At 57.5% G+C, this 25,659-nt stretch overlaps 15 protein-coding genes across 15 annotated transcripts; 8 read left to right on the top strand and 7 right to left on the bottom strand.

Moving 5' to 3' along the window:
* Nucleotides 1-187: 187 nt before the first annotated feature.
* On the top strand, nt 188-505 carry SPRG_21009 (hypothetical protein; the record flags this gene model as incomplete). Its single annotated transcript, XM_012350117.1, has 1 exon — nt 188-505. One exon carries the CDS (start codon nt 188-190, stop codon nt 503-505), a length of 318 nt encoding a protein of 105 aa, XP_012205507.1.
* A 605-nt stretch (nt 506-1,110) lies between these two features.
* Nucleotides 1,111-1,607, top strand: SPRG_11281 (hypothetical protein; the record flags this gene model as incomplete). Its single annotated transcript, XM_012350092.1, has 3 exons — nt 1,111-1,195; nt 1,243-1,515; nt 1,561-1,607. 3 exons carry the CDS (start codon nt 1,111-1,113, stop codon nt 1,605-1,607), a joined length of 405 nt encoding a protein of 134 aa, XP_012205482.1.
* Nucleotides 1,608-1,631: 24 nt separating this feature from the next.
* Nucleotides 1,632-2,281, bottom strand: SPRG_11282 (hypothetical protein; the record flags this gene model as incomplete). The annotated part of the gene is made up of 4 exons (XM_012350093.1): nt 1,632-1,658; nt 1,890-1,988; nt 2,038-2,139; nt 2,186-2,281. The coding sequence occupies 4 exons, from the start codon at nt 2,279-2,281 to the stop codon at nt 1,632-1,634; spliced, it is 324 nt and encodes a 107-aa protein (XP_012205483.1).
* Nucleotides 2,282-2,333: 52 nt separating this feature from the next.
* On the top strand, nt 2,334-3,340 carry SPRG_11283 (hypothetical protein). The gene is made up of 6 exons (XM_012350094.1): nt 2,334-2,436; nt 2,481-2,677; nt 2,724-2,796; nt 2,849-2,925; nt 3,003-3,121; nt 3,182-3,340. Exons 1-6 carry the CDS (start codon nt 2,380-2,382, stop codon nt 3,265-3,267), a joined length of 609 nt encoding a protein of 202 aa, XP_012205484.1. The 5' UTR covers nt 2,334-2,379; the 3' UTR covers nt 3,268-3,340.
* Nucleotides 3,273-5,631, bottom strand: SPRG_11284 (tRNA-I(6)A37 thiotransferase enzyme MiaB; the record flags this gene model as incomplete). Its single annotated transcript, XM_012350095.1, has 10 exons — nt 3,273-3,356; nt 3,407-3,852; nt 3,907-4,005; nt 4,054-4,135; nt 4,185-4,249; nt 4,298-4,545; nt 4,592-4,707; nt 4,758-4,897; nt 4,952-5,306; nt 5,354-5,631. The coding sequence occupies 10 exons, from the start codon at nt 5,629-5,631 to the stop codon at nt 3,320-3,322; spliced, it is 1,866 nt and encodes a 621-aa protein (XP_012205485.1). The 3' UTR covers nt 3,273-3,319.
* Nucleotides 5,632-6,280: 649 nt separating this feature from the next.
* SPRG_11285 (hypothetical protein) lies at nt 6,281-6,966 on the top strand (the record flags this gene model as incomplete). The annotated part of the gene is made up of 3 exons (XM_012350096.1): nt 6,281-6,595; nt 6,641-6,797; nt 6,842-6,966. The coding sequence occupies 3 exons, from the start codon at nt 6,281-6,283 to the stop codon at nt 6,964-6,966; spliced, it is 597 nt and encodes a 198-aa protein (XP_012205486.1).
* Nucleotides 6,967-7,157: 191 nt separating this feature from the next.
* Nucleotides 7,158-8,564, bottom strand: SPRG_11286 (hypothetical protein; the record flags this gene model as incomplete). Its single annotated transcript, XM_012350097.1, has 1 exon — nt 7,158-8,564. Exon 1 carries the CDS (start codon nt 8,559-8,561, stop codon nt 7,158-7,160), a length of 1,404 nt encoding a protein of 467 aa, XP_012205487.1. The 5' UTR covers nt 8,562-8,564.
* A 750-nt stretch (nt 8,565-9,314) lies between these two features.
* On the top strand, nt 9,315-11,805 carry SPRG_11287 (hypothetical protein; the record flags this gene model as incomplete). Its single annotated transcript, XM_012350098.1, has 11 exons — nt 9,315-9,473; nt 9,512-9,582; nt 9,630-9,924; nt 9,968-10,153; nt 10,202-10,463; nt 10,527-10,736; nt 10,788-10,987; nt 11,037-11,214; nt 11,267-11,397; nt 11,441-11,537; nt 11,585-11,805. 11 exons carry the CDS (start codon nt 9,315-9,317, stop codon nt 11,632-11,634), a joined length of 1,839 nt encoding a protein of 612 aa, XP_012205488.1. The 3' UTR covers nt 11,635-11,805.
* Nucleotides 11,806-12,183: 378 nt separating this feature from the next.
* SPRG_11288 (hypothetical protein) lies at nt 12,184-14,990 on the bottom strand. The gene is made up of 12 exons (XM_012350099.1): nt 14,629-14,990; nt 14,451-14,582; nt 14,313-14,399; nt 14,051-14,263; nt 13,837-14,001; nt 13,600-13,786; nt 13,352-13,544; nt 13,184-13,303; nt 13,014-13,140; nt 12,828-12,961; nt 12,642-12,773; nt 12,184-12,593 (listed from the first exon to the last, which is right to left on the bottom strand). Exons 1-12 carry the CDS (start codon nt 14,965-14,967, stop codon nt 12,221-12,223), a joined length of 2,202 nt encoding a protein of 733 aa, XP_012205489.1. The 5' UTR covers nt 14,968-14,990; the 3' UTR covers nt 12,184-12,220.
* Nucleotides 14,991-15,317: 327 nt separating this feature from the next.
* On the bottom strand, nt 15,318-15,813 carry SPRG_11289 (hypothetical protein; the record flags this gene model as incomplete). Its single annotated transcript, XM_012350100.1, has 1 exon — nt 15,318-15,813. The coding sequence occupies one exon, from the start codon at nt 15,811-15,813 to the stop codon at nt 15,340-15,342; it is 474 nt and encodes a 157-aa protein (XP_012205490.1). The 3' UTR covers nt 15,318-15,339.
* A 1,862-nt stretch (nt 15,814-17,675) lies between these two features.
* Nucleotides 17,676-19,179, top strand: SPRG_11290 (hypothetical protein; the record flags this gene model as incomplete). The annotated part of the gene is made up of 2 exons (XM_012350101.1): nt 17,676-18,610; nt 18,657-19,179. The coding sequence occupies 2 exons, from the start codon at nt 17,676-17,678 to the stop codon at nt 19,177-19,179; spliced, it is 1,458 nt and encodes a 485-aa protein (XP_012205491.1).
* Nucleotides 19,180-19,536: 357 nt separating this feature from the next.
* Nucleotides 19,537-20,329, top strand: SPRG_11291 (hypothetical protein). The gene is made up of 5 exons (XM_012350102.1): nt 19,537-19,652; nt 19,699-19,830; nt 19,877-20,016; nt 20,065-20,112; nt 20,158-20,329. Exons 1-5 carry the CDS (start codon nt 19,574-19,576, stop codon nt 20,260-20,262), a joined length of 504 nt encoding a protein of 167 aa, XP_012205492.1. The 5' UTR covers nt 19,537-19,573; the 3' UTR covers nt 20,263-20,329.
* On the bottom strand, nt 20,269-21,741 carry SPRG_11292 (arginase). The gene is made up of 7 exons (XM_012350103.1): nt 21,552-21,741; nt 21,399-21,500; nt 21,262-21,342; nt 20,876-21,214; nt 20,637-20,825; nt 20,521-20,585; nt 20,269-20,473 (listed from the first exon to the last, which is right to left on the bottom strand). The coding sequence occupies exons 1-7, from the start codon at nt 21,721-21,723 to the stop codon at nt 20,354-20,356; spliced, it is 1,068 nt and encodes a 355-aa protein (XP_012205493.1). The 5' UTR covers nt 21,724-21,741; the 3' UTR covers nt 20,269-20,353.
* A 519-nt stretch (nt 21,742-22,260) lies between these two features.
* Nucleotides 22,261-23,484, top strand: SPRG_11293 (hypothetical protein; the record flags this gene model as incomplete). Its single annotated transcript, XM_012350104.1, has 10 exons — nt 22,261-22,396; nt 22,440-22,494; nt 22,540-22,594; nt 22,645-22,734; nt 22,778-22,893; nt 22,943-22,996; nt 23,044-23,177; nt 23,224-23,267; nt 23,313-23,402; nt 23,458-23,484. 10 exons carry the CDS (start codon nt 22,261-22,263, stop codon nt 23,482-23,484), a joined length of 801 nt encoding a protein of 266 aa, XP_012205494.1.
* A 290-nt stretch (nt 23,485-23,774) lies between these two features.
* Nucleotides 23,775-25,339, bottom strand: SPRG_11294 (3-methyl-2-oxobutanoate hydroxymethyltransferase). Its single transcript, XM_012350105.1, has 11 exons — nt 25,146-25,339; nt 25,023-25,092; nt 24,963-24,973; nt 24,859-24,912; nt 24,659-24,810; nt 24,512-24,613; nt 24,415-24,458; nt 24,316-24,357; nt 24,132-24,263; nt 23,961-24,083; nt 23,775-23,917 (listed from the first exon to the last, which is right to left on the bottom strand). The coding sequence occupies exons 1-11, from the start codon at nt 25,319-25,321 to the stop codon at nt 23,807-23,809; spliced, it is 1,017 nt and encodes a 338-aa protein (XP_012205495.1). The 5' UTR covers nt 25,322-25,339; the 3' UTR covers nt 23,775-23,806.
* Nucleotides 25,340-25,659: the final 320 nt, after the last annotated feature.

Here is a 25,659-nt window from a genome sequence, read left to right on the forward strand (position 1 = left end):
ATAGCAGACTAGAGCACTTGGTAGACTGAAGAAGTGGTATGAATTGCTGGCAGAAGCGGCCTGGGACATTTGCGACATTTGCACCATCGTGGAAAAGCAAGGCAAGTTGGGTCTTGAAATAGTCGGAGACATTCCGGATAAATCGCCGGAGGTCCAAATCTTCGGGACAAACAACAATCGGACCAAGATGGCTACAGCGGGCCGAGGACGCAAAGGGGTTCTAACGCAAGCGCAGCGCCGCGAACGGCGACGCGAACGCAACCGCGCCTACTACCTCAAGACACGCGGCCTTGTGAAGCATGAGAACGCACATGAGACAGTCGGGTCCAGCGCTCCTATCGGCGCTGACAGCGACACCGTGGCCCAACCTCACGCTCTTAGCAGCGTCGTGTCCGAGCCGAGCTCTCCCGTTCCAAGCATGCCCAAGACACCGATGGAAATCAAGCAGTCTTGGATCGACGCGTTCGAGTTGGCTAATCAAACGGTGCAGCTCCAGCACACATGAACACGCAATAATGATGAATTTCAACTACTTAAATTTCGAGAACTTGACGCTGTTTTGTTGTGTATGGCTCGGCTTCGGACGGCACCGCAACATGCAATCGCGCTGTGCTGAGCATATGCCGTGCACGCCGGGTCCAGTGCCGTTTGAATGATCGAGAGGACGTCGCTGGCGCTCTTGCGACTGCCGGTTTCGGCCAAGACTCACCCAAAACCTGTATCAAATGATATAGAATTGTTCAAATATACAAATATAGAGGCTGGATCAAGCCAACAAGCTTCACAAATGTCAATTTCAAAATGAAAAAGCACCGTGTCAGCTTGATGATTTCGGGTATGCTTGGCATGAGCGCAAAGCAGCTTAGTCTTTACTGCCCAGCACGACAAGGCAGCCATTGTTTGCAGGGGCTGTACGAGTGTATGAACTAGACACGACCTGAAAGAACCCAAGATGTGCAAACAAGTAGCCAATCACCATCGCGTATTTTCAATCTTCTAGGGAATCACATCTCTTCTTCGACCTTTCCAGAGCATGGGGCCAAGTGCTGGGCCCGGTAAGCATGCTTCTAATGATTCACTTTCCGTTTTCTCAATTTGACAGCAAGTAGCATGTCGGACGGCTCCATCTTGCACTCCATCCCAGATTTGCAGTGGCTAAGCGCGCACTACAATCAGTTTGTGCGGTGCAACTCCAGTATCACCAAATCGCATCTTCTTTCTCTCACAGATGCGTGTACATAGGCGCAGGCTCCAGCGGCGGTGACGACTCGGCCGACGCCTTTGGCTCCTCTGCAGGATCCGCCCAGTCGCAAACCACAAACCAATTCATGGCCCGCTCCCATCACGCGAGCGCGATCAGCATCACGCTCATCGCCATTGCAGTTGTCTGCTTCGTGGCCGCCTTGATCTTTACGATCATCTACATGCGCAAGCGTCGCGCCGAGAAAAACCTTGTGATCCTCGAGGAAGGCAAGGTCGTCGACCCGTCGGACCAAGAGGCCCTCTTCCTCGAGTGTACGTCGGTTGGTGGCGCGGTGCGAGGTCCCAATGTGGAAGTAGGCGCGACGCCGGACGGCGTTCCCATGGCCAAGAAAATCGACATGTAATGTTGTTCCACGAAGTTCATGTATTCAATCCAATGTCATGCACTGGAGCCACTAAGTTCATGTAATCAATTCATTGTTATCGACTGAAGCCCTCGTCTTCTTACGCGCCGTGATAATCTGAGGCATAGATCATGGATGAAGCACAATGTATAATGTTCAAGAGGCATTTACCGCGTCGATGCGATGAGCCATGGTTGCATGACCCGCCCGCACAGCGTACTTGTGTGGTGTGGCGCGGTACTATCCCACTTGCAATAAAAAGTGGCGATGTCGCAACAGTACTTTATCGGGCTGGCTCCAATTCGCGCCGGCGTCGAGGAGCAGCACGATGGCCGCCTCGTGGCCGTAGCGCGCGGCCATGTGCAGCGGGGAATACCAGCCCTACGCACCCACCTCTCCACACGCGCTCTCTCGGAAAAAGTGCGTTTACCCAGGCAGCTCGGGCGTTGACATCGGCACCACGCGCAATCAGAAGCTTGATCGCGTCGAGATGACCGCCTTCGCACGCCCGGTGCAAGGCCGAGACACCCGACTATCAACTCTGCCAATGCATCAAGTCCATGTCCTAGGTCACGTACCCAGCGAACGTGGTGCACGCTGGCGCCATCGTTGACGAGCTGCTCGAGCCGCTCCGTGTCGCCCGCGCGGGCCGCTGCGCACACCGCATCGCGCATGATCGCGACCTTTCGCGTGAGCCAATGAAAACCTCGTATTATGCACCAATCACGTGGCGCGACGCGATAGCCAATGAGCGTGACTTGATTGCAGCGCGATGGCCGAGAAGGCAAAGAAGCAGGTCGTCAAGCTCCAGAAAGCCTTCCTGGAAGAGGTGCGGTCAAGAGTATGACAAGCGCCTAAGAACCATGGTCTTAGGTCGATGGCTGCGACGCCATCGAGCGCCAGGGCCTCCAGGCGCTCTCGTCGCTGGCCAACATTGCCGGTCGCCTGCCGCTCGTGGGCGACGCCAGCACGTACGGCGTCTTGGCCGCCATGCACAACGTCGAGACGCTATTGACGCAGCGCCACTACGAAGGCCTCGAGAAGGCGCGGCTCGCAATCGCCCAAACCGTGTACGTACTGCGACAACCATCCTGTCCTTGTCCTGCACGGTCGTAGCGAGTACTTTTTCGACCACGTGGAAAACATGCAGCGCCACATGAGCACGTGCGCCGACGTCTTTGATGGCCTCGTACGTGTTGCTACCGGTATCGAGTGCTCGATGACGACGACGACGATGGTAGACGCTGACGCCGTCGACACTCTTTCTGGCCGAGAACATGGAGTGGATGGAGAACGTCCTCGGCATGTACGAGCGAGAATATCCTTTTTCCTCACTAGGTCCTGCATATAAATTCGTTGTCTTGATGATTGTGCCCTTGACGCGGTGAAGAGCACGGCAGCGCGCAAGAAGGAGCTGTGTCGGGCACTGGGCTACGCTGACGTCGCGCTCTTACACGCCAAGCACGCCCAGTACCTCTCGTCGAGCCGGTATGGCGCCGTGAACCGAGACTACGGTGCTGTCAATTCATCTCTCTCTGGTCCACGAGCCAATGCTTAAGACAAACCGTTTGTAGTCACCTTGGTGACTGACGCGGCGAAAGCCAAGCTCGCGCAGGCGGCCAAGTACAAGGAGCTGCCCGAAGACGACGACGACGCGTAAGGATATGGAAACGAACTAGTAGATTCTATTGACACGTTTGTATCGCTGGCGCTTAAAACACGAGCTTGGAGAGGTCGTGCGGACGCGCCCTGTGCACCACGTTTGAGCTACAGACGAAGAAAAAACAAGAAACATGTACCCAAGGAGCCCGCGCGGCGCGAGGCGATGCATCTCTTGGAGCGTCGTGCGGGCGATCGGCGTCGCATGCAGCGTGTGGCGACCGGCTTCGTGGACGCGGACAAGAACGTAGTCGCCCTTCTGGAGCCGCACCGACGGCCCGGCCGTCATGGGCGCAAAGTCGACGAGGCCGGCGTCATGGACCATGGCCGACGCGGCTTCCGGCGCGACAGGCAAATCTATATAGTCTTTTTTGAAACATTGATACAAGAAATCCATCGCACCAGGAAAGACGCAGCGCTTGTTGGTGTCGGTGAGGCCCGTGAGGTTGAGCTCCGAGCGGCGGCTAGCGCCTTGGACCAGCACGATGTGGAGGCGATCCTGGTCCTCCACGAGGTTCTTCTGCGTCACGACCGTGTTGTACGTGTCGATGACTTCGGCGAGGCGGCGGAGCTTGGTCGCTTCGTCCTACACAATGTGCGCGGCTGTCACCACGGCGCGATGGCCATTCTTTGGACGTACGACGTTGTCTTCCATGCGGTGCGACGCATGCGTCTTGGCGCGCATCGAGTAGGCGAACATAAAGGCATGATCAAAGCACACGTGGCGCATGATCGAGAGCTGCGTACGATGGGTTAGCGCATGCTCCACGTACAAGAGCTACCGTACCGTGTCTTCGTGCTCGGCCTCGGTCTCGTCGCAAAAACCCGCGATGAAATCCGACGATAGCGCGACACCCGGAATCAAATTACTAGTCACAAACGACCGTCAACACGGCAGACGACCATGACTCGCTGTACCGCATGTTGTCGACAAGGCCCAAGTACGCTTCGCGCGAGTACCCGCGGCGCATGCGGGCCAGCACCTAGAAAATTTCTTGAGAACAAAGCCATGCAAGACGCGAGTAGTGTACCTCGGTGTTCCCGTGCTGCACGGGCATGTGGATCGACTTGCAAATGTTGGCGCGTTCGTTCACGAGGTGAAGCACGTCGTCGGGAAAGTCCTTGGGGTGCGGCGACGTAAAGCGAATGCGAATCTCGGGGTCGACGGCCGAGACGCGGTCGAGGAGGTCGGCGAACCGGAAGCCCTTGGCGTCACGGGCCTTGAACATGTTTTGGAACCCGGTTGCCGACACGTACGCACGGCCTTCCTCCGTCGCACCTACGTTTACATGTGAGAGACTTGGTAGCCATGGATGGAGGCCGACCTTCGGTCTGTCGGTCGTGCCACGAGTTGACGTTTTGGCCAAGAAGGACGATCTCGCGCACGCCTTCGTCGCGGAGCTGCTGGACGTTGTCGACGATCGACGCGAGGTCCCGCGAGCTACACATGTACCAATCAGAGGGTTCGTGACGCAGAATGCGAGGGTGTACCGCTCACGGCCACGCGTAAAGGGCACGATGCAGTACGAGCACATGTTGTTGCAGCCGCGCATGATCGAAACAAACGCAGCCGGGTTGTCGACGTCCGAGCGCACGGGCGCAATGTCGGCGTACGTCTCATCGAGCGACAGCTAGTACAACATGTAAATCAGTGTGCTCCTGGCAAGAGCATAATAATACTGTACCTGCACGTTGACGGCCGTGTCTTGGCTGCCGTTTGTGAGCACGTCCAAGATGGGCAAGTCCCGGTACGCGTCGGGGCCGACGACGAGGTCGACCATCTTGTCCGACTCGAGGAGCTTGGTCTTGAGGCGCTCGGCCATGCAGCCAAGCACACCGACAGTCTGGATCGTCGTGTTGGTCGGCGGCACCTCCAGCGGCTTGTTCTTTTGCATGCGCTTCCAGTAACGCTGGACCTTGACCTTGTTTTGCTTCATGACGTCGAGGCGGCGCCAGATCTTGGCCTCGGCGTTCTCGCGGATCGCGCACGTGTTGAGGAGCACAATGTCGGCGTCTTCGCTCGACGGCTTATCGACATACCTAGAGTGCCGGCATGAGTCCTGCGCTGCATGGCATGTAGGTCGCACCCGTGCTTGAGAAGGATCGCGCGGACGATCTCCGAGTCGGACGAGTTCATTTGGCAGCCGTAGGTCTCAATGTGGAACGACTTGGGCGCGTTGAGCTCCGAGAGCTCGCGCACCTTGGACGGCACGTTGACCGTGCTCACCTCCTGGACGCGCGCGTCGTCGACGGGGCCTTGGCTGTCGCGGATGAAGTCGGCGAGACCGGGCCCCGCGAGCTTGGCGCTATGCTGCACCTTGGGCGCCTTGGTCGAGAGCGAGCGAAGAAGCGAGAGACGCAGCATGACACCTACACCGTCATTGAGCCCACGGCGTCTCGTCCGTCGGCGTGTCTACCTGCAAGATGATGCTTCGAGTTTGCCGGCCAATCACGCTCGCAATCCGGACGCTTCAAGTGATTGGTGCGATTATCCGGATGGTAGAAGCCCGCCGATATGTCGGTTCACCACAATGCTCGAGAAACCGAGGTTCGTTCAAGGCTCGAGCTGCGGCGTGTCGACGCCTCCGTCGTCTCATCAACGGTCCTGCAGAATGGAAAATCAATGGCAAGACAGCCTCCAATGCCTTGACAAAGACCGTGGGCAGCGGTAAAAAGGCCGTCGGCAAGAGCAGCACTAGGTGAGTTGCTCAAAGGTCGTTGTGAGCATCGACGCCAGAGTATACCCACAGACTAGCAGCGATCGCACCGTTGCTTTTGCTTGGACGTCGACAACGGCAGTTGCTCATTGCGACTCGTTGGACAAACGTCGGTCGGGCATCCTGCCGACGATCAGAGTGGATCCTGACGTCGGGTCCCAAGCAACTTCAACATGGCGTGTTTTCAGCCAACCAAAACAAAATGCCAACGGTGCGATCTTCGTTCTCGAAGGGAATGCATCGGCGCCTCGCTCATCATTCGGTCATTTGCCATCGAGTTGCGACGTCGAAAGAAACATGCTGCGCTCGCCCATCGTTCGCCGCTCGCTCTCGCTCTTCAGCGACCCGTTCAACGCCAAGTCGTGGGAAGTTCTGCGCCCGTCGTCGTGGCACCCGCTCGTATCCCTCGAGCATTCGCTCCACGAGCTCAAGGGCTTTGGCCGCGACAAGATCATGTACGCGGCCCCGCACGTTCCGGGCACGACGGCGTCGGCGAGCGAAGAAAGCGAGTTCTTTAAAGACCTCCCCAACGACACCAGTGACGCGATCAGCGGTGACGCGCAGCCATTTGCCAACTACTCGTACAGCAGCGCCGTCATCGTGGACAAGAATGTGCGTTTTCGGCAGGAAGCGCTGGTGCGATGATCTCGGCCCTAGGGCAAGCGCCTCGCGAGCACTCGCCGCCGCTACGAGGACTCGACCGGCCGCCTGAAGGCCACCCACACCCGCGAGATTGGCGACAAGCGCGTGCTCACCAAGTGGAACCGCGTGGACCACAAGGACAAGGGCCAGTACGAGACGGTCTGCGACTCGGGTACGCACCGCTGGGGGTACATGCTGTATAAGAACGTATTGTAGGCTCGGCCGATGAGTTTGAGACGCTCTGGGCGACGACCGAATTTGGATTTGCGTCCAAGGAGCTCGAAGACGAGGGGCCACCACAGAAAGGGAAGGCGCCGGAGCTCAAGGAAAAGGCGGCGTAAGGGATAATCCCAACCGCATCGCTTGCCAGTCGTGGGGCACACCATTCTATCGTCTTTCGTCCTTGAGAAAATGATAATATCACTTGGATATTATTGCCTCGGGTTTGTAGCATTTCAACAATGTCGTTCTGCATTACCACGATGGTGCACAAGAGTGTTCAACCCATCGATGTAAAAACCAAAATTGAGTTTCAGTTGATGTCGATTTCGAGGAGCGCGACACCGATCAAGCAGTAGAGGATGATGAGCATCGCGCCTTCGAGCCAGTTGGACTTGCCGTCGGCGACGATGACGTACACGATGATGGTGCCAATGACGTACGTGATGGCTTCAAACGCGTTAAAGGCCAGCGACATGGGCGAGCCCATGATCCAGCCGGCGACGACGCAGACGGGCACGACGAAGAGCGAGATCTGCGTCGCGGACCCGATCGCAACGCTCATGGCCAGCTCCATGTTGTTCTTGAGCGCGACCTTGACCGCTGTCACGTGCTCGACAGCGTTGCCGACAATCGGGAGGAGGATGATGCCCACAAAGGACTTGGGGATGTTGGCCGTCTCGGTGAAGCCGTCGACGGACGAGACGAGGAACTCGGAGAAGATCGAGACGGTGACCGTCGCCACGAGCAGCGAGACGATCGACGCCGTCATCGAGAGCTCCGGCTCCTCCTCTTCGCTGTTGTCTTCCTCTTCCGCGCGGTGCGTCACGAGCTGGTAGACCATGAGCAGCACGTACATAATGATAAGGAAGAGCGCCGAGATGTGCGAGAGCCCAAGGATCGACACCTCGCGCGCGTCGTCCGTCGTGTCGACGCCCTTGGTGTACTGGTAGTACGACGGCACGAGCATCGTGAAGCTCGAGACAAAGAGCAGCGACATGTTGATGGACGCGCCTTGGCCGTTGAAGCTCGACTCTTTCGCGCCGCCGAAGTGACCGGCCATGAAGCACGAGCCGAGCACGAGAAGCATGTTGGAGAGCATCGAACCAATGAGCGACGACTGGACGAGCCCGACCTCGCCGCTCTTGAGTGCGAAGATCGCAATGATGACCTCGACAGCGTTGCCAAAGGTCGCGTTGACGAGACCGCCGATCGTGTCGCCGGCGTGGTACGCGAGCGCCTCCGTGGACTCGCCAAGGATGTTGGCCAATGGCATCATCGTGAGGAAGTTAAGGACAAAGACGGGAATGTCTCCCCACTGAGCCACGTACGACCAGATCGCAAATGGCATGAGGAAGAGGAGCGCGTTGACGTAGCTTGACGTGAGGAGGTGCCAGTAGGCGTGCGCCATGCTCGGCTTCTCGCCCAGACGCCGCGACGGGCTGCTGATGAGCGGCAAAGTCTCGGCGACAATGCCCGGGTTCTCCTGCACGGCAAGGCCCACCGAGCCGTAACCGGCTTCGACGTCGGCGCCGCCCTTCTTGGCCTGGCTCAAGATGAGCTTCTCGAGGTGGCGGACGCGGGCCTCGAGCTGCTGCGTATGGAGGTTGCGGCGGCCGTGGTGCACCTCGATACGGCTTCCTGCCTTGTGCGTCGAGGCGTCGTGCGAGTCGTCGCTTTGGCTCTTGAGGTACTTGGACGCTTGCTTCTTAAACATCGTCGAGAAAGGAAAAGTGAGGGAAGCGCGCCATTCGGTGTCCTCAGATGAAGTTTCTTTGGGACACCGCCCAAAGTAGGGGGTGTATCGAAAATACATGTCAAATCACTTGCCCATATATGGACGCGCCGAAAGGTGTGTGATGGGGGGCCTACAGGAATCAAGAAGGACCCTTCCTTTTGGACCCATTGAGGAACGTCCTGTTCGTCATCGGAAGGCTGTCCACTTGGTGCAAATCTTTCGTAAACTTATGAAATAATAGTGTTGCAAAATTGCAATTGGTGTCATCAGCCTTTTGCTTGCCTACGGCTCTTGGCTACACGGTACGGCAGGCCCAGCTCAGCGATGAATTTACGCGTGTCCTACAGCTGTGTCCTACGCTGTCTTTCACGCCGCTTGACACACGCTCGCACTCCTGGCTCGCATTGTCCCAGCAGAGGCTTCTGAACCCAAAACAAAATATAGACCCTGCTTTCCTGTGTATTCATATAGATCGATACCGGTAGACGTCTTGCGCGTCCTTGGACGCTCGTCCTCAAGGGACCCAAACAATTTTATTTCCTGGACCGACAACGACAACCTCTGTCGTCCGATTGCGACTGGCCTGCGTCCCGCATCCGGACGATCTATCCGGTGGTCGTACCAGTGGGTGTATAGTATACTGGCGTCAAGTGATCGGTATCCGGACAGGCGGCCATCGAATTGTTTTGTTTTCCAAGGCCGATTTCGTGCCAGCGACAAGACAGCGCCGGGATGGACGGGATCATCTACCAGGGCCAGAACATCTACGCAGCCGCGCTGAGCGGCGACTTCCCGCTCGTGGTGCTGCTCTGGGGCATGGCTGCTGCACAGCAAGTGAGTCCGTTCACGCCCGACGCCAGCATGAACTCAGCCGTGCACTTTGCGGCGCGGGTGGCAACATTGAGATTCTGCACTTCTTTGCGCAGCAGGCGTCGGCGCTGCGCCCGCACGTGACCGACATCATGGATGCACCCAACAGCGCGGGCGAGACGCCGCTCATGTACGTTGTGTGCTACGATACGTCGACACCCATCGTTGTGCATGTAGCCGCGCGGCCCACGCCGGCCAAGTCGCGGCCGCCAAGGCGCTCGTGAGTTTTGGCTGCAACATCCTCGCGCAGGACATGAACGGTAACACGGCCGCGCACCATGCGGCACACCAAGGCCATTTGTGGACGCTGCACTATTTATTGGAAGCTCAGCCGTGCGACGTCGACCACGTGCTCGGCGGCCAGTGCTTGATGCAGCGCGATATCTTGCACTGGGCGATTGACGGCGGCGACACCACAGTGCTGCAGTACATTCTCGACCGCGGCTACGACCCCAACGTGCCCGACTACGAGGCATTCGTAGAAATCACGGTCTGTCCTTACCTCTGTCGCGTAGGGCCGCACCGCACTGCACCATGCCATCTTGGACGGCAACAAGCCGCTGATCCAGCTCCTCCTCGCATATGGCGCCAAGAGTGACACGAGCGACGAGCGCGGGCTTACGGCCATCTCGACCGCCAACAACCTCCACCGGAACACGATTGTCAATATGATCTTGACGCCGACGCTGCCCGCGCACAAGGTGCAGCATGGATGATGTGTGACCCATTACGCCGCATTGCGATCGTAGGCCTTTGCGATGCCCCGGACGACGCGGTTTTGGGTGCTCTTGATCTACAGCATTCTTTGGTGTGGCTGCTTGTCGCTGAGCTTGGTTGTACCGTGGTACGCGTTCTTCCCGCTGCTGCTGCTCGCGATCTACCTCTCGATGAAAACGCTCGCCATGTCCAACCACAAACACACCAAGGGCCATAACCATGGCCGCAAGAAGACGTCGACGATTTCGCCCAGCGTCCCGCTCCACTCGGACCAGCGACATGGCTCTGTTAGCGGTAGGCCCTTTGCTCCAACAGACCTTGTCCCAGATGCAAGCGTACGTTGTTGTTATGGTATAGGCATTCAGTTTACAGAGCAAGAACGCCGCGTCCTCGACGACGAGGCTGCCCACGCGCAGGTCACGTGCGGCGCCCGCATCCGAAAGGTGTGGAGCCTTGTGGCCGCCCAGCCAGAGCTCGCGATCGGCCTCTGGTTTGGGTGGATGTTGGCCTTCACGGGTTGCCTGGCGTACATCATGTACCGCGATTACTATAGCTCGACACCATCCCGTACATCGTTTTGCAGTGGCAGCATGTTGGACTTTGTTGTTGTTGATGTAGAGTTCGACTGGTGGACCCCCAAGTTGCCGCTGGTGTTCGTCTTGGGTGCTGTCGAAGCGACCTGTCTCGTGGTGTGGCTCGTGCTGGTCGTCAGCGATGCTGGCCACGTCAACACATCACACGAAGACCTCCCCAAGATGCTCTCTCAGGCGGCATCGGGTGTCGCGCCCGTGGCGACGGAGCACTGTACCACGTGCATGGTGCGCTTCTACTTGATAAAAAGGTCGATGTTGATCAAGAAGAACGTAGGTGGCCAAGCCGATTCGGTCCAAGCACTGTGCGCTCTGTGGCATCTGCGTCGGGCGCATGGACCACCACTGTGTCTGGGTCAACAAGTGCATTGGCTTCCAGAATCACCGCGTCTTTGTGCTGTTTTTGTCGACGCAACTCGTCACAATCGCCCTCTACTTGGTGCTCTTCGTGCTCTGTGCGTCCATATGTCGTGCCATAGAGAGCGTTTTCTCAACACACGGTCGTAGATTTGCGCAAGGACGATGCGTTTCTCGAGTCCCTCTTGCAAACGTCACTTCCCGAGATGGTGGTTGTCGTATGGGCGACGCTCTGCTGCTTGGGGCTCGCCAACCTCCTCCGCACGCAGATTGTTGGCATTGTACAAACTCCACCAACCTTTTGTGGCGCTGACGAATCCTTAGACACGAAACGTGACGGTGAACGAGTCGATCAACTGGAAGCGGTACCCGTACCTCAAGGCCCATGGCAGCAACAAACGGACCAACCCCTTCGATCGAGGTCCTTCCCTCTTCTTCCGTTGTGTCGTATCATGGATCGGGTGGTAGGCGTCGGCGCCAACGTCGCAGAATTTTCTCGCACTCGGTCGACTACTTGACGCTCCGAGAAGCGCCTCGTGCCAAAATGCTCTCAGGAGACGACACGGCAGTGAAATCCGTGTAGTCGCATCCGGTTGCGCGATGGCCAATCGCAGAAGAAGGGACATGGAAACGAGATAGTCGCCAAGGATATAATACAGCGTAGACTTGAATACAAGCAGGGTTATACAATATAATGTCACTGCACGTCACAGATTCTCCAATAGAATGGCGGCCTCCTGGGATCAACTTGATATGATTCCGTGGATTTGATTGGCTGCTACAGTGCAAGGCCTGGCTTGTCGCGCCAGGCTGCGGCTCAGACCCTCGGCACAACGTCTGGAACGTCGTCATCGAAGGAGCTCTTTTATGAGCCTTTTACGAGCCGACTGGCGCGGAGTGTCGCTGCAAAATTACCCACCATGCACGGCAAGTTGTCGCGCTAAGATTTGAGGCACACAAACATCTTGTACAAATTGTGGTGCGGGTTGTGCTGTCTACCTCGCTCGGAGTATATACTGGTTGACGACGATACTATCAACTTGATACGATTCGTCGGATGACACGCATGACGTGGCAAACGAAGAGACTGCATTCGTTTCGTTTCTAGAACTGGCTTCGAAGACCGCCCTTGCTCTTGCCAATGTGCACGGGCAGCTTCTTCTTCGTGGTTTCCGTCGGACGCCGAAAGAGAATGCGACCGTTGGCATCCGTGGCGGGCGGCGCGGGCGCCGGTGGCTTGGCCTTTGGGAGACCGACGTCCCCCGAGCTCCCCGAGACGACAGCGCTGACGTCGCGACAGTGGTAAAAGTCAGGTGCCGCCGCCAAGAGCCAGCGCGGGTTGATCGCCGAGATTTCGCGAATGTACTCTTGCGTCGTGAGAACGCTCTGGTGGTATATGATCCACTCGGGCGACTTGAGGAACGAGTTGTGCACCGACGTTGGGTGGACATGCACAATGCGTCCGTCCTTGATCGTCCTAGGAGAAGATGATATCAACGGCGGCCATGAAAAGCAAACCACCCACCGGTATGTGGCGCTGCCGTGCAGCTTGGCCGCGTTGGCGAAATAGCCTGCGACAACGCACTGCAGCAGCGGCTCGGGGTTGGCGCCGCAGCTCAAGATGCGCTTCTCGTCCGAGCCAAATCGCTTGACATAGCTACGAGCGAGACCATTTAGCTAGTGAGTGGTCTGGCCCATGATAAAGACATACCGTAAGAGCTGCTTGCGGATCTCCATGGCGCGCACCAGGATACGATAGTTGAGGCAGTGCTCGTCGCACCACTGCCGCGTCATGTCGTTTTCAATAAACTCGGTGTAAATCTTGAGGTACGTCCAGTGATCGCCCTAGTAGTATTGACATTCAGATTCAGATGGATCATCGTTGAATCGAACGTACTTGGGCGTGGGCGAATTCGGCAATGCACTCGGCCACCTTGGCCTTGCGCTCTTTCGAGCCTCGGGGGTTGAGGAAGACGTCTTCCACCGAAAGCATGCTCGCAACGCTCAGCGCTTCTTCCGTGCACCTAAGATCCCATGCATATTCGATCTTATGCAAACAGAACCGACTTGAAGTCAAAGGACGCAAGAAGCATGCGCGACAAGAACGGGTCGACGGGAAACTCGGCCATGTGTGAGCCCAGCGGCTCGATGAGGCGGCAGTCGTTCCCGATCGCGCCCAGCGAGTACCTATGACGTAACGACTTAGCGCGTGGCGTTGGACGCAGGCGAGCGTACAAGACTTCGAGTGCGCGCACGAGCGCTTCGGCCGACGGCGGCGAGATAAAGTCGAAATGCACGATATCGTGGATGCCCATGCTGAGCAAATGGAGCACGATCGGTGCGAGGTTGACGCGCTGGATCTGCGGAATCGTGTACTTGGGAAACGCCGTCTTGTAGTGGTCCTGCGTCACGAGGCGGTAGCACTTGCCTACATAGAGAGTGGAATTTCATCACCATTTTTGAAGCTTGAGATCGTAACGCACCCGGGCGAACGCGGCCGGCGCGGCCCATGCGCTGCTTGGCCGCCGCCTTGGACTCGACAGTCGTCACGAGCGCTTCGACACCCGTGAGCGGGTTGAAGAAAGGCAGCTTCACGAAGCACGAATCGATCACGTAGACAACGCCAGGAATTGTCACGGACGTCTCGGCGATCGTCGTTGCAATGATGGCCTACATAGAGAGAGAGCAGGATGAGCACAGCAGCATGGCTCATCTAGTACCTTGCGCTCGTGGGGCCGGGTCGGTTCAAACACAGCTTGCTGCACGTGGACGGGCAGGGACCCGTAAAACGCCATGGGCAGCAGCGTCGGTGGTGTCGACTGGCTCAAGCGCTCGACGACGTACTCGATTTCTTCTTGCCCGGGCAAGAAGACCAAGATATCTCCCTAGAAGACGACAACATGGAAGAAAAGGCATGGCAATCAAAGTGCCAACCGGTGGCTCGGTGCTGTGGATCTCGAGGATGGTGTCGATGGCTTTCTGGAGGTAGTTGCCCGTCGGCTTGTCCAAGTAGTGGACGTCGACGGGGTACTGACGCCCCTCGACCGAGATGGCGACGGCGCTGCGCAACTTGGTTTCGGCTTCGCGCTTCTTGCATGTAAAATAGCGCACAAACGCGTCAATGTTGAGCGTGGCGGAGGCGACAATCTACACATTTGTATCAATCTTGCGAAGTATCAAGTGGGATTCGTCGTACCACGCGCAGCTCGGGGCGCTTCCGCAGCACCTTCTTGATGAGCCCGAGCAAAATGTCCGTCTCGAGGTTGCGCTCGTGGGCCTCGTCCTATCGAGATACATGCATGAGGCGAGCGCCACGATGCACCGAGCAATGTACGAGCATGATGACGTCGTAGCGCGAGAGAAGCGGGTCGGACATGGTCTCCCGCACGAGCATCCCGTCCGTGCAAAACTTGATCATGGTCCGATCTTCGTCCCACTTTTCCTCAAAGCGGACCGCGTACCCGACCTATGGCCTGTGAAGTGAAGCGCGGTGGGCAGAAACGTAGCCGGACCTCGCCACCGAGCCGGACGCCCATCTCCTGCGCAACGCGCTCCGCAATCGTGATGGCCGCAATGCGCCGCGGCTGCGTCACCACGATGCGGCCAAAGCGGGCGCGGTGGAGGTACTGCGGCGTCTGCGTCGTCTTGCCGCTGCCTGTCTCGCCCGCGAGGATCACGACCGAGGACGTCTCGACCGCGTAGAGGATCTCGCGCTTCCGGGCCGCGATCGGGAGAGCGGTCGTCGGAGGCGCTAGCACTGGGATTGGCAGGTCCTCGCCACGGTCCGAGAGCTGGGCGTAGTTGCGGCCCGGGACCATCATGCTTGGACGACCGCTAGCGCTCCGCTGCATCGTGCAAATCGGTTCGATTCGGACAAATACTGCCTAATTAGGATGTGCTGCATCCTAAAGATACAATGCCGAAATCAAGTGCAAATGCCGAAAATAAGCCGTTGTGGTGAGCGATCTGGGCAACCAGGGGGCGGCGCTAGACGACACTAGGTGGCGGGCATGAAAGGCACCACCTCATCATCACAGATGGTGGCGCTCTAGGTCCGCTTAGCAACCCGACCTGGACCGTAGTGGACTCCATCGACCTGGACCGTAGTGGACTCTAGTAGCCTCGGGGTTAGGGTAACCTTTGGTGCGTAGCACGCGCAAGAGAGTACGAACATTGTCTTATCGACGGGGAAACTCGTCTCCTGGTTTAGTACCGGAGCCGCACTACGTGGCCTTGAGCTTCACGGGAACGTGCACCTCGACGACGACGTTGTCCCAATCGCCGCTCTCAACGTCGGCGCCCATGGGCACCTTGATGTACACCTCGCGGCTCGGGCCTGCTTGCTCGTACTCGGAAGCTTCGACCCACGGGAAGAGCGCTTCGTACGCAGACGGGATATCGCCCATGGCGCCGCGGTGCGTGTATACGGCCATGAGCGCCTCTTCGAGGTCCTTGACGACAATGCGGTCGTGGGGCTTGACTTGGTCCGTCGGGTCCAAAGGCGCGCAGACAGCCATATCGATCGGCTCCATCGAGTAGTACTGCGAGATGGTCGGGCCGCGAGGCGCGAGGCCTTGGCTCAGAAGAGACGGCAAGAGCTCGCCCCAGAGGTCGCCCTGGTCGCGAAAGGACGCGAGGCTCGCGCGCAGCAACGCGACGCGGATCGGCTTGACGGTTCGGAGCTCGACTTGTGCCATGGCTCACAAAACAGGAAATGAGCGCGGTGCGAGCCGACCCCACCATTGAAAGGCCAGTGATTGGCGCATATCTTTTGGGCGGGCACTGCGATTCGCTCAAACGATTGTATTCTTGCCAATCAGTCGCAACCCTACCTCGCACCCGCGCCAAGATGCCGCTGGCTCCACGCAACCTGACTTGCCGCGCAAATGCGATTTCCGTGGAGAGGTTTCAGCACCACCGACGACTGAACGCACGCGCAGAAACAAGTCAAACTCAGGTCGGTAGATTCGTCGCTTTGACTGGAAATGCGGCAGTGTCCAGGGAACGAAAAGTGGATATCTTTCAGCAAAAAGTGGTGTATTTGCCTCTCATCCTGTAGTGCAGGAAATGACCCAGCGGACCGCGGTGACAGTGATCAACCAAGTGTCTTCAACTTCGAAATGGAAATTCCAGCGAGACGGTAGACCAGCACTAGTACCTGAACGGTAAAGCTGCTCAAACACGCTGCTTCGATTGCGATGGTTCTTTTTCCTGTGAAAACACATACATATTCATGTTTAGAGGAACACGACCAGGGGTACCCTTGAATACGACCACGCACCGCGCAGCGAGACTGTGAGTCGCCAAACGGAGCCACAATAAGCTCCGCTCAGATTTGGCATAGTGCTAGAGGACACTTCAGTGGTCACAACGCGCCATTCCATTCGATCGGTCGAGGCTCTAGGGCCAAGAATTTCAGAGAAAGGTATTGCACTTCTTTTATTACTATTCTGCCAAATACAGAGTTTCAGTATGCTATTTTATAAATCGAGGCTAATCGTTGAAGGTGTGCTCCATCCGAACCAGGCTGTTGGTATCCCGAGGAACCGACGCCCATAATCCAATGGCCGTCGCCCCGGATCTGGTCCAAGCTTGATCGCTGAAAATTTATTTTGTGCACACGCGGAGGTTCGTGTTGGCACGCAGCATCGTGTCGCGTCGCGTGGGCAAGGGCAGGACTTGGTCCATATTTTATCCGGAGGCTTTATCCGGATGTGAAGCTGCAGGCTCGGCAGGGTGTCAACCATCTTTGGACTTGGAAACGAAGTCTCGTGTTTCGTTCTATGTGGATAGCGGATGACGCAGGGAGTCCAAAAACCGAAGAATCGTGCTCGTAGCTGGGCTACAACCTGTGTTATGCGCCGTTCAAGTTGTGAAAATTGATACTATATTCTAGTATCAGTGTATCAGTGTGTTAGCAAACATCAGCGCCGAAACTCGGTTAGCCCAGTTACGAGCACGATTCTTTGGTTTTTGAGCTCCCTGCGTCATCCGCTATCCACATAGAACGAATCACGAGACTTCGTTTCCAAGCCTAAAGATGGTCGACACCCTGCCGAGCCTGCGACGCCTCATCCGGATAAAGCCTCCGGATAAATTACATCCTGCCCTTGCACACGCGACGCTATCAGTTGGCCTACTCGGTATTGAAGCGAGGTGAGCCGCTCCATAGAGGCGATTTACATGTTTGTAGAATTGCAACGCTAGTATGGGCTGGAAATGCTTTGGAAATGCTTTGGAAATGCTTGGTTCTCACTCACACAAACTGCGTGCGAGGGGCAGCAGAGCGTCGCATCGGGCAGCCGCTCCACTTGTCATCAAAGCATCTTTTCACGTGTAGTCGGAGCATCTTTCTCCTAGCGTTCTACTCTCTTTCTACCACGAGACGCGCGGAAATGAAAACAAATCTCGAATGGAGCACCACACAGAGCTTATCAACTCACAAGCAGCGTGTGATTGGCCGTAGCCACAAATCCCACTATATATTTTATCCAATCCGATCCCGTAGAATGCCACAACTCCTTGGATTGGCTCTACATTTTCAAAAGTAGCCAATCCCATGCACGCGCTGCACAGGCTAGTGGCGCGGACGGCCGTCCGTCGTCTGCCCTCTCTGGTCTCGGTGCTGCTCGTCCCATTCCTGCTGCTACTGTGCATTGCGCCATTTTTCTTTGTGCAGCTGCTCGCTGGCGAGAGAAGCGCGTCGCATCTCTTACGCAGCAGCTCGCGTGCCGTCCTCAACGTGCCCACGTACAGTCCTTCGACCTTTCAAGTGCAATCGACATCAACCGGCGCAGGTATTGTCATTCCGCTGCACAACAATATGGCCGCACTGGGCGTTTCGCTCATTCTTGAGCTTCGGCGGCTCAACACTACGCTCCCGATCCAGATCTACCACTGCTTCTCTGGCGAGCTCGTGGACGAAACGCAGGCGCTCTTGCGGGCGACGGACCCGCTCGGCCGCGTCGAGATTGTCGACGCATGCGCACTGCTTCTGGCAAATGGGGTATTTTCAAGTCACTGGGTTGCACTCGAGTACCAGAGCTACTTGATCAAGGTGCTCGCGCTCCTCCACACGTCGTTCGACCAAGTCATGCTTATGGACGCAGACGTCATCTTCTTGGAGTCGCCGGACACTCTCTGGGCCATGCCTGGGTACAGCCGGACAGGCACACTCTTCTTTTATGACCGGCGGATCAATGTGCCCGCCTTCTTCAACACGCCAATGGTGCAGCCCAAGGGACATGGTGCGAAGAAGACGCTTTTGCATCACTTGTACCAGCACTTTCCGTACGCTGCGTTTGGCTTGCGCCAACCAAGAATCTCGAATCAATTGCGCGCGTCGAGCGCGTGGCAGGGTGCGACAGCTCACGAACAAGACTCGTCGATCGTTTTGATCCACAAGGCACGCGTCGCCCCCGTCGTGTGGCAAGTGCTCTGGCACTTGGTGCACCACCTCCGCTTTGAGCGCGCGTACAAGCCCGGTCTTTCGTGGTAGTTTCAACATCTCCGCTTCCAGCACAACTTGGACCGTGCATAGGGGCGACAAGGAGTACTTTTGGCTCGCCTTTGCACTTGCCGGTGCGCCGTACGCCTTTTCTCCGTTTGCGGCCGCCAACGTGGCGCTTCCAGAGGACATGCTTCTGCACAACGACACGCTCTGCGGCAACCTCGCACACTACATCCCCTCCGAGACCGAGACAGATGCGACCCGACTGTTCTATATCAACGGCAACGACGTGCTCTCGCCGTACTGGCGGGAATCCAAAATGTACGCAGTCGCTCCGAATGCGCCGTGGGACGCGAAGGAAGCCTTCTTGATCGCACGCATTCCGTCGTACGTGACGCCGCGGCGCACCCAACGCAATCAAGAAGCGCACCGCGCCGGCTTGAACGAGGCGTGCTTGGTCGGCCAGGGTGCCCGTCACGTGACCGACCCGAGGTTTCGACCACATGTGGTCCAGCGTATTAAAGACACCATTGCAGCGGCGCGAATCGTCCACACCAAGCCGCCCAACAACTGGGACGCTGTCGCGGCCCGACAAGGCCGCCCGCGTGCATAAAACCAAAAACGGCATTCTTCGTACTGTAGTGAAATGGCTCTTGGCGCCATTTTTCTTTCCACTGCGATCATGTATTTTACGATAGAAAAACGCTTTTCACGCTACAATTGTACGAAAGAGCAAATTGACGCCACGAAACACTACCTGGCACGACAAATAAGAGCTGAGAGAGTTCACCGAGGCGCGTCGATGCGCCTTGCATGTGAGAAGCGAGCTACCGACGGCACAGACGTGGGTGGACTTTGAAGTCTCCTTGTGCGACATGGCAACGCTCGTGGACAAGAAAAGGCAATTTGGCGATCGCCGCAGGACTCTACCTGGTCGCCTTGCCTCTTCTTTGTGACAAAAAAGGGTACCATTTGTAAACGTCGGATCGCATGTAGAACGCAGAACGATGGCAACGGCCGACATCTACCACGAGCCGCAGCAGCTCATGCGCTGCGGCGTGCACGCGGCCAACAACCTCCTGCAGCGTACGCTCACCTCGGCAAGCATGATGCAGCAACGCTCTTTGTCTAGGCCGCGCCTTTGAGGCTGGCGACTTTGACGCGCTCTGCACCGAGCTCTGCCCGAGCACGTGGCGCAACCCTCATCGCGGCCTCTTGGGCAACTACGACATTGAGGTCCTTAGCCTTGCGCTGCTTCGCCAAGGTACAGACGATGCCAGTGTCGACGTGCACCTTGACGCAATGGGTAGGGTGCGCGGTCACGTACTTTGATGTGCGGAAACCGCTCGCCGCGCTGCCGCTCGAGACGTGCGTCGGCCTCATCTGCAACGTGCCGCAGTCGAGTTTTCTGGGGCTTTGGCAGTCGCGTCACTGGTTTTGCATTCGCGAGGTGCGTCACAGTCGCCCGACGGATCGCATTTTACCTTGGTAACGTTAGGTGCATAACACGTTCTACAACCTCGACTCGAAGCTCGCGGCGCCAGAGGTACGGAACCGTCAATCAATAGCACTCGTGTGATAGCTCGTCTAGCCATTTCAGGAGGCGGCCAGTGTCCGTGCGTACCTGGCGGCGAGCCTCGCGACGCATCCCTCGACAACGATTCTCGTCGTCACGCGCACGACCCCATTACCATAGGAAGGGTTGGATAAGAAGATGCACGAGGTGCTGTTGGTATTGTAGGTTAATCTATGGACAAGTCGACAGTAGACTAGTAGTAAAAAAGTGCTTAGAGGATGCGGCGGCCGAGCGCCGAGCCGATGAGGAGGAGCGCCATGTCCACCGTGAGGTCGGCGCCCTTGCCCGGCGCGAGGGACGGGTTGACTTCGACCATGTCCAAGCCCACAAGCTACAATCACGCGTGAGAATGGTCCTGCAAACGATCGAGAGGCGTACGAGGTTGGTCTCGGCCACAGCTTCAGCGACGTAGTTGGCTTCGCGCCACGTGAGGCCGCCACGCACTAGAATGGGTCGCGTCAGTCAAACGGCAGCTGCAGGTTCAAGTGGCCTACCGCGCGTGCCGGTCGACGGGGCGTCGACAGGGTCCACCGCGTCAATGTCGTAGCTCATGTGCAGCGGGCGCTCCTTCTCGCCGCAGAGGTGGTCCAGCGCCATCTCCATCGTCTTGCCAATGCCATACCGGTCGACCGATTGCATGCAGAAGGCCTTGATGCCGAGGTCCTTGAGGATGCGCTTCTCGCCTGCAATGACAGTGCTTCTTGAGCGTATACAGCGAGAGGCGAGAAATTACCTTGGTCCACATCGCGGAGGGCAATGTAGACGAGCTGCTCGGGCTTGAGCACGGGGCCGTTCGCGAGCCACTCAAAGCCCGGGACCTTGGACGCGTCGACGAGGTTCTGCATCAAGAACGAGATGGGCATGCCGTGCATGTTGCCCGAGTCCGAGGTCTTGGGCGTGTTGATATCGGCGTGCGCATCGACCCAGATGATGCCGGCGTCCGGGTGCGCGCGGAGGAGACCGGCGAGCGAGCCAGCGCCAATCGTGTGGTCGCCGCCGAGCACGAGCGTAAACTTGCCCTGCTTGGCCTTCTCTTCGTAGACATCCGCGAGCTGCTTCAAGCCGTTGCCGACTACAGCCCGCTTGAGCCCGCACACATTTCAACAAGTCAACAATCACCTGCAAAGCTGCGCTTGGCCTGGCCGTACTTGGGGTCCATGACCGGGTCGCTCGCAGTCGGCGGCTTGATGTTGAGGTTGCCTACGACCATGTATTGAGACTCTTGTTGAGTGGCCATTGCACAAATGGACGTGTACCGTTCTCTTCGACGCACCAACCGAGCTCCGTGATGACCTTGTGGAGGCCAGCATTGCGAAGCATGTCCGGGCCAAAGTCGGCACCAAGCAGGGGCTGGCCATCTAGTAGCAAAGGGCTCAGCGACAAGGTATGTAGCAGCAGCAAGGACATACGGGTCATGGGCACGCCAATGACCGAGACCGTCTGCGGCGTCGCGACATGCGGGTTGGTCACGGGCGTCGGGTGGTGGCGCGAGACGACCTCGGCGGCAACATGCGACGTCGAGAAGATGCCACGCGAGAGCGGGCGGGCGAGGCGGGTGGCGAGGTGCGAGACAGACGACATGCTGCGGATGTCGAGATTCCAAAAGTGAGCGCAACCTAGTGCAAAGGGCTATCCGGATCCGGATCGCAATTTAATGCGCGCCACACGTGGCCATACTCAAAGCAGCTGTATTTTAATCATCAAGTTGAAGTTGCTGCCGGGTATATTTTTATTGATATCGGATACAAACCTATTATTAGAGGATTTGAGTGGATTAAAAGCACGAAGCAATTAACGCGCAAACACCGAGACGTCGTCGGACTTCAGGAACATCTCCATGGTCAAGTCGCATGCATCAAACGACCGCTTCTTCTCCACCTTAGTCTATCGTTAGTATGTAGAATCAAGTAGAGTATTGGTTAGGTCTCGGCGTGAGGTGCTATGCTGGGACGCTGCTTGCGCCATCAGTCGTGCAGCCGAAAGCCCACGAACCAAATGCTTTTCAAGTTCAAACGACGCAGCTGGGACAGCCCGAGCCGAAATTCGCATCCTTGAGATTCGGATGTTAGGACATATCCGAATCTAACCGCGGCAACGTCCTTGCGCCTCAATTTTAGGATGATGCAATGCAAGTCGACCGCAGTCGGTGGTCTTCGAGCACTTGTGCTTGCCCTCGCCCTTGTGCTGAGCACTAACGCCTTGCCAAGCGTGGCCTATGTCGGCGACGAGCTCGTCCAGCGCGTCGAAGCCTCTGGTAGCACTCCATTCGCAACACTGCGGCCAACGATGCTGCCTAGTCGCATGTCTGTCGAGCGTCCACGCCAACCTGCCCGACGCCATGATCGCCTTCGAGTACGGCGCGTGCATGCCAGCGTCCAGCTAATGCAGCGCTCGTAGGACCGACCGCTCGCGGCCATTGTCGCTGCTGCTCTTGTCCCAGAATGCCCACAACGTACGCAAACTCGCACTCCTTTGTGCTCGCCTCCTGGACGTGGCGCGTAGGAGCTTCTTTTGTCGCGCGATATTGTGGCACGTACGTACTTTAGCGATCCAAGTCCGTCGGCGCCGATGGCGACCGTGGACCTCGCGCACGTACGACAGCGCTTTTAGCGTGCGGAGTCTCATGCTGTTGTAGCTGTCGCACCACTCGACGAGCGAGATCCAGCGGGAGATCCACAGCACTCTCGTTCATATTGTCCGTGCGAGTCCCATGCGCTCGATGCTGGTCATCGAGAACCTGCAGACGTTGCCGTACGAATGTCATTCTCGTGGCTACATGGCTGATGCGATCGTCGTCCAGGTCGACCAAGCTCACGGCGCTCGACATCTTTTTGGACACGCTCCAAGGCAAGCGGTGCGTCTCGTCGAGCCTCGCTCCAAACGTAGTTGTGATCTGCGTAGCGCGCCGTTCCAAGCGGCGAGCGGGGACACCATCGACACAACTGGCACGGTCTTCCTCTTCCTCTTCACGACGCCAACGCCGATCGGAGACGCGCCGTGGCGCGAGTACATGGAAACCGCGTGGGCCTTTGAAGGTATGGCCTGGACGACAGTCGACGTGGGCTTTCATGCAGTGCTTAGGTGTTGAATTTACTACGTCGGCGCTCATTGGCCGCATTTCCGAGGTTTGTTATGGTAGAATTCGCAACACAACTTGAGAGCGGCAATAGGGTCTCGAGGTCACGTCGGCTTTGCATGCAGCCTTCGAAGAGAGCTGCGCGACCCTATGGCACACATCGACTGGCTCGCCACAGTACACCGTAACCGTACAGTGGGCGATCGCAGTGCTTGCACTTGGTGGTGTGTGCTTTGCAGCCGCCTCGTATCGCACCAAGGACGTAAGCCATGAAGTCGCCGAGCCCTTGGTCAACGCTCTTCCAACATCCAAGCGTGTCCTAGAGAAGGCTGCCAGCCCAACAGGAAGTGTAGCAGTCGAGGATGCGCCAGTGGCCGCCGAGAGCTGCTTGCCTACGTACGCAGCGGAGCCGACGTCCGAGGTCGTGACGGCAGAGGAGATAGTCGTCATCACTCCGTCTTCTCCAACGACGGTCAAGAGTCCGTCGACCAAAAAGGCGGCCAAGAAGAAAGCCAAAGCGTCGCCCAAGCCCACTCGCCAATCGGAGCGGCTCAAAGACAAGGCCAAGAAAGAGTGATGTTGCAAGTGTTAATAGACCTTGGAGACTTCCGAGACGAACACTTCTTCGGTCTCTTCCGCTTGCTTGGCGTACTTGGTGTCGACGAGCGCCGCCAGCTTGGCCTGCTCGTCCTTGGACATCTACGCCAAAACATTACATATCAGCACAATTATAATGAATAACCTTGTAGGGGGCGTAGTCGTCGTTGGGGAAGCGCGCGTGCTCGACGTCTTCGCGGTACGCCTCGAGGCCCTGGCGGATGCGCTCGCCCACGTCCGCGTATTTCTTGCAAAACTTGGGCACGTGCTATTTCATATTGCTATGGACACTTGATACACTGATAGTTTTGCATACCTGGGCGTGGTGCGGGTGCTGGAGCATGCCGAGCAGGTCATGGAACACGAGCACTTGGCCGCTCGTGTGCTGGCCCGACCCAATCCCGATCGTCGGGATGTCGAGGATCTCGGTCAAGGCCTTCGCGACGACCTACAATGACGCATGCTCGTCACGGCATGCCACGCAGAGCCCTGTCGCCTACCGAAGGCACGCACTCGATGACGACGGCAAACGCACCGGCTTTCTACGACATACGGGATAGTACTTAGGAGATGCATCGCGTGCAAGGACGTGGTCATACCTGCACTGCGAGCGCGTCTTCAATGATCTGCTCCGCTTGCTTGGCTAGACATGGGATTGGCGTCTGCAGGTGACGAGGCGTCATCCAAAATAAGTACCCGTGCGACCCTGAGCGCGGAAACCACCGAGCACCGAAATGGCTTGCGGCCGCAAGCCAACGTGGCCCATGACGGCGATACCGCCATCGACAAGCGTCTTGACTAGCCATGAACCTTGTCAACCGAGTCTGCCTTGCGACGACGTACTCGTTTCGGCGCGCTCGACGCCGCCTTCGATCTTGACGCAGTCGACGCCGCCCTCCTTGAGCAAGCGCTGCGCGTTCTTGAGCGCCTCAAAGCGATGGCCTTCGCACGAGCCAAACGGCATGTCGGCGACGAGCAGCGGTCGCTTGGCGCCACTAGTCCATGCTCGTGTCAGCCAAAGCAATCTCAACCATCGCTCATACCGGCAGACGGCCTTGGAGTGGTAAATGATGTCATCCAAGGTCACGGGAATCGTGCTAATATGAGGTTAGCACCAGGATGCTCGTGGCAGGAGCAAGCGTAGTACGTATCCATGCCCTAGATTCGATCCATGAGCCAAGTCATTTCGGCGTCGGCGATAACGTACCAGCTCGACCATGCCGACCGAGTCGCCAATGAGGAGCACGTCAAAGCCCGCAAGGTCCACATGCACCGCGCTAGAGCAAGGATGTAGGATGGATGATACAGATCATCGGCAGAAGGCGCGTACGAAGGGTAGTCGTAGGCCGTGACCATCGTGATCGGCTTTTGCTTGCGCTTGAGGATGCCGATATCGAGCGTCGTGACCTTCTTGCGCTCGAGGAGCTTGAGCGTGCGGTTGGCGACCGGGTCTTGGCGCGGCGCGAGGTCGCTCAGCGCGCGGCGCAGGTGGCGGGCCAACATCATCCTCTTGAAGCAATGATTTTTGTGTGGTTTTCAATCGCGCCTTTCCTGCACTTGATGTTTGTATGGACCGCGAACCGTCGCGAACAAGGACGAAGCAATCGATGGCGCCTCGACGCATCGAGCGCGGTGTCGATAGACAGAATTGTACATATTTAGGATGTGGAAAAGTCGTCTATTCGTGTCCATGTAAGGCGTTCGCCGCACCAACTTGGTGTCTTGGTGTCACTAACGTTTGGTTCAAAGTCTGCGTTTTTTTGCAGCTAAACGGTCGGAACCGAGTGCCTGCCCACTGGATGATTGCAACGACCAACGAAGTCATGCCCGTGCGACGGCCGTGG

The sequence above is a fragment of the Saprolegnia parasitica genome, assembly GCF_000151545.1.
Source record: "Saprolegnia parasitica CBS 223.65 unplaced genomic scaffold supercont2.61, whole genome shotgun sequence".
Taxonomy (NCBI): Eukaryota; Oomycota; class Saprolegniomycetes; order Saprolegniales; family Saprolegniaceae; genus Saprolegnia; species Saprolegnia parasitica.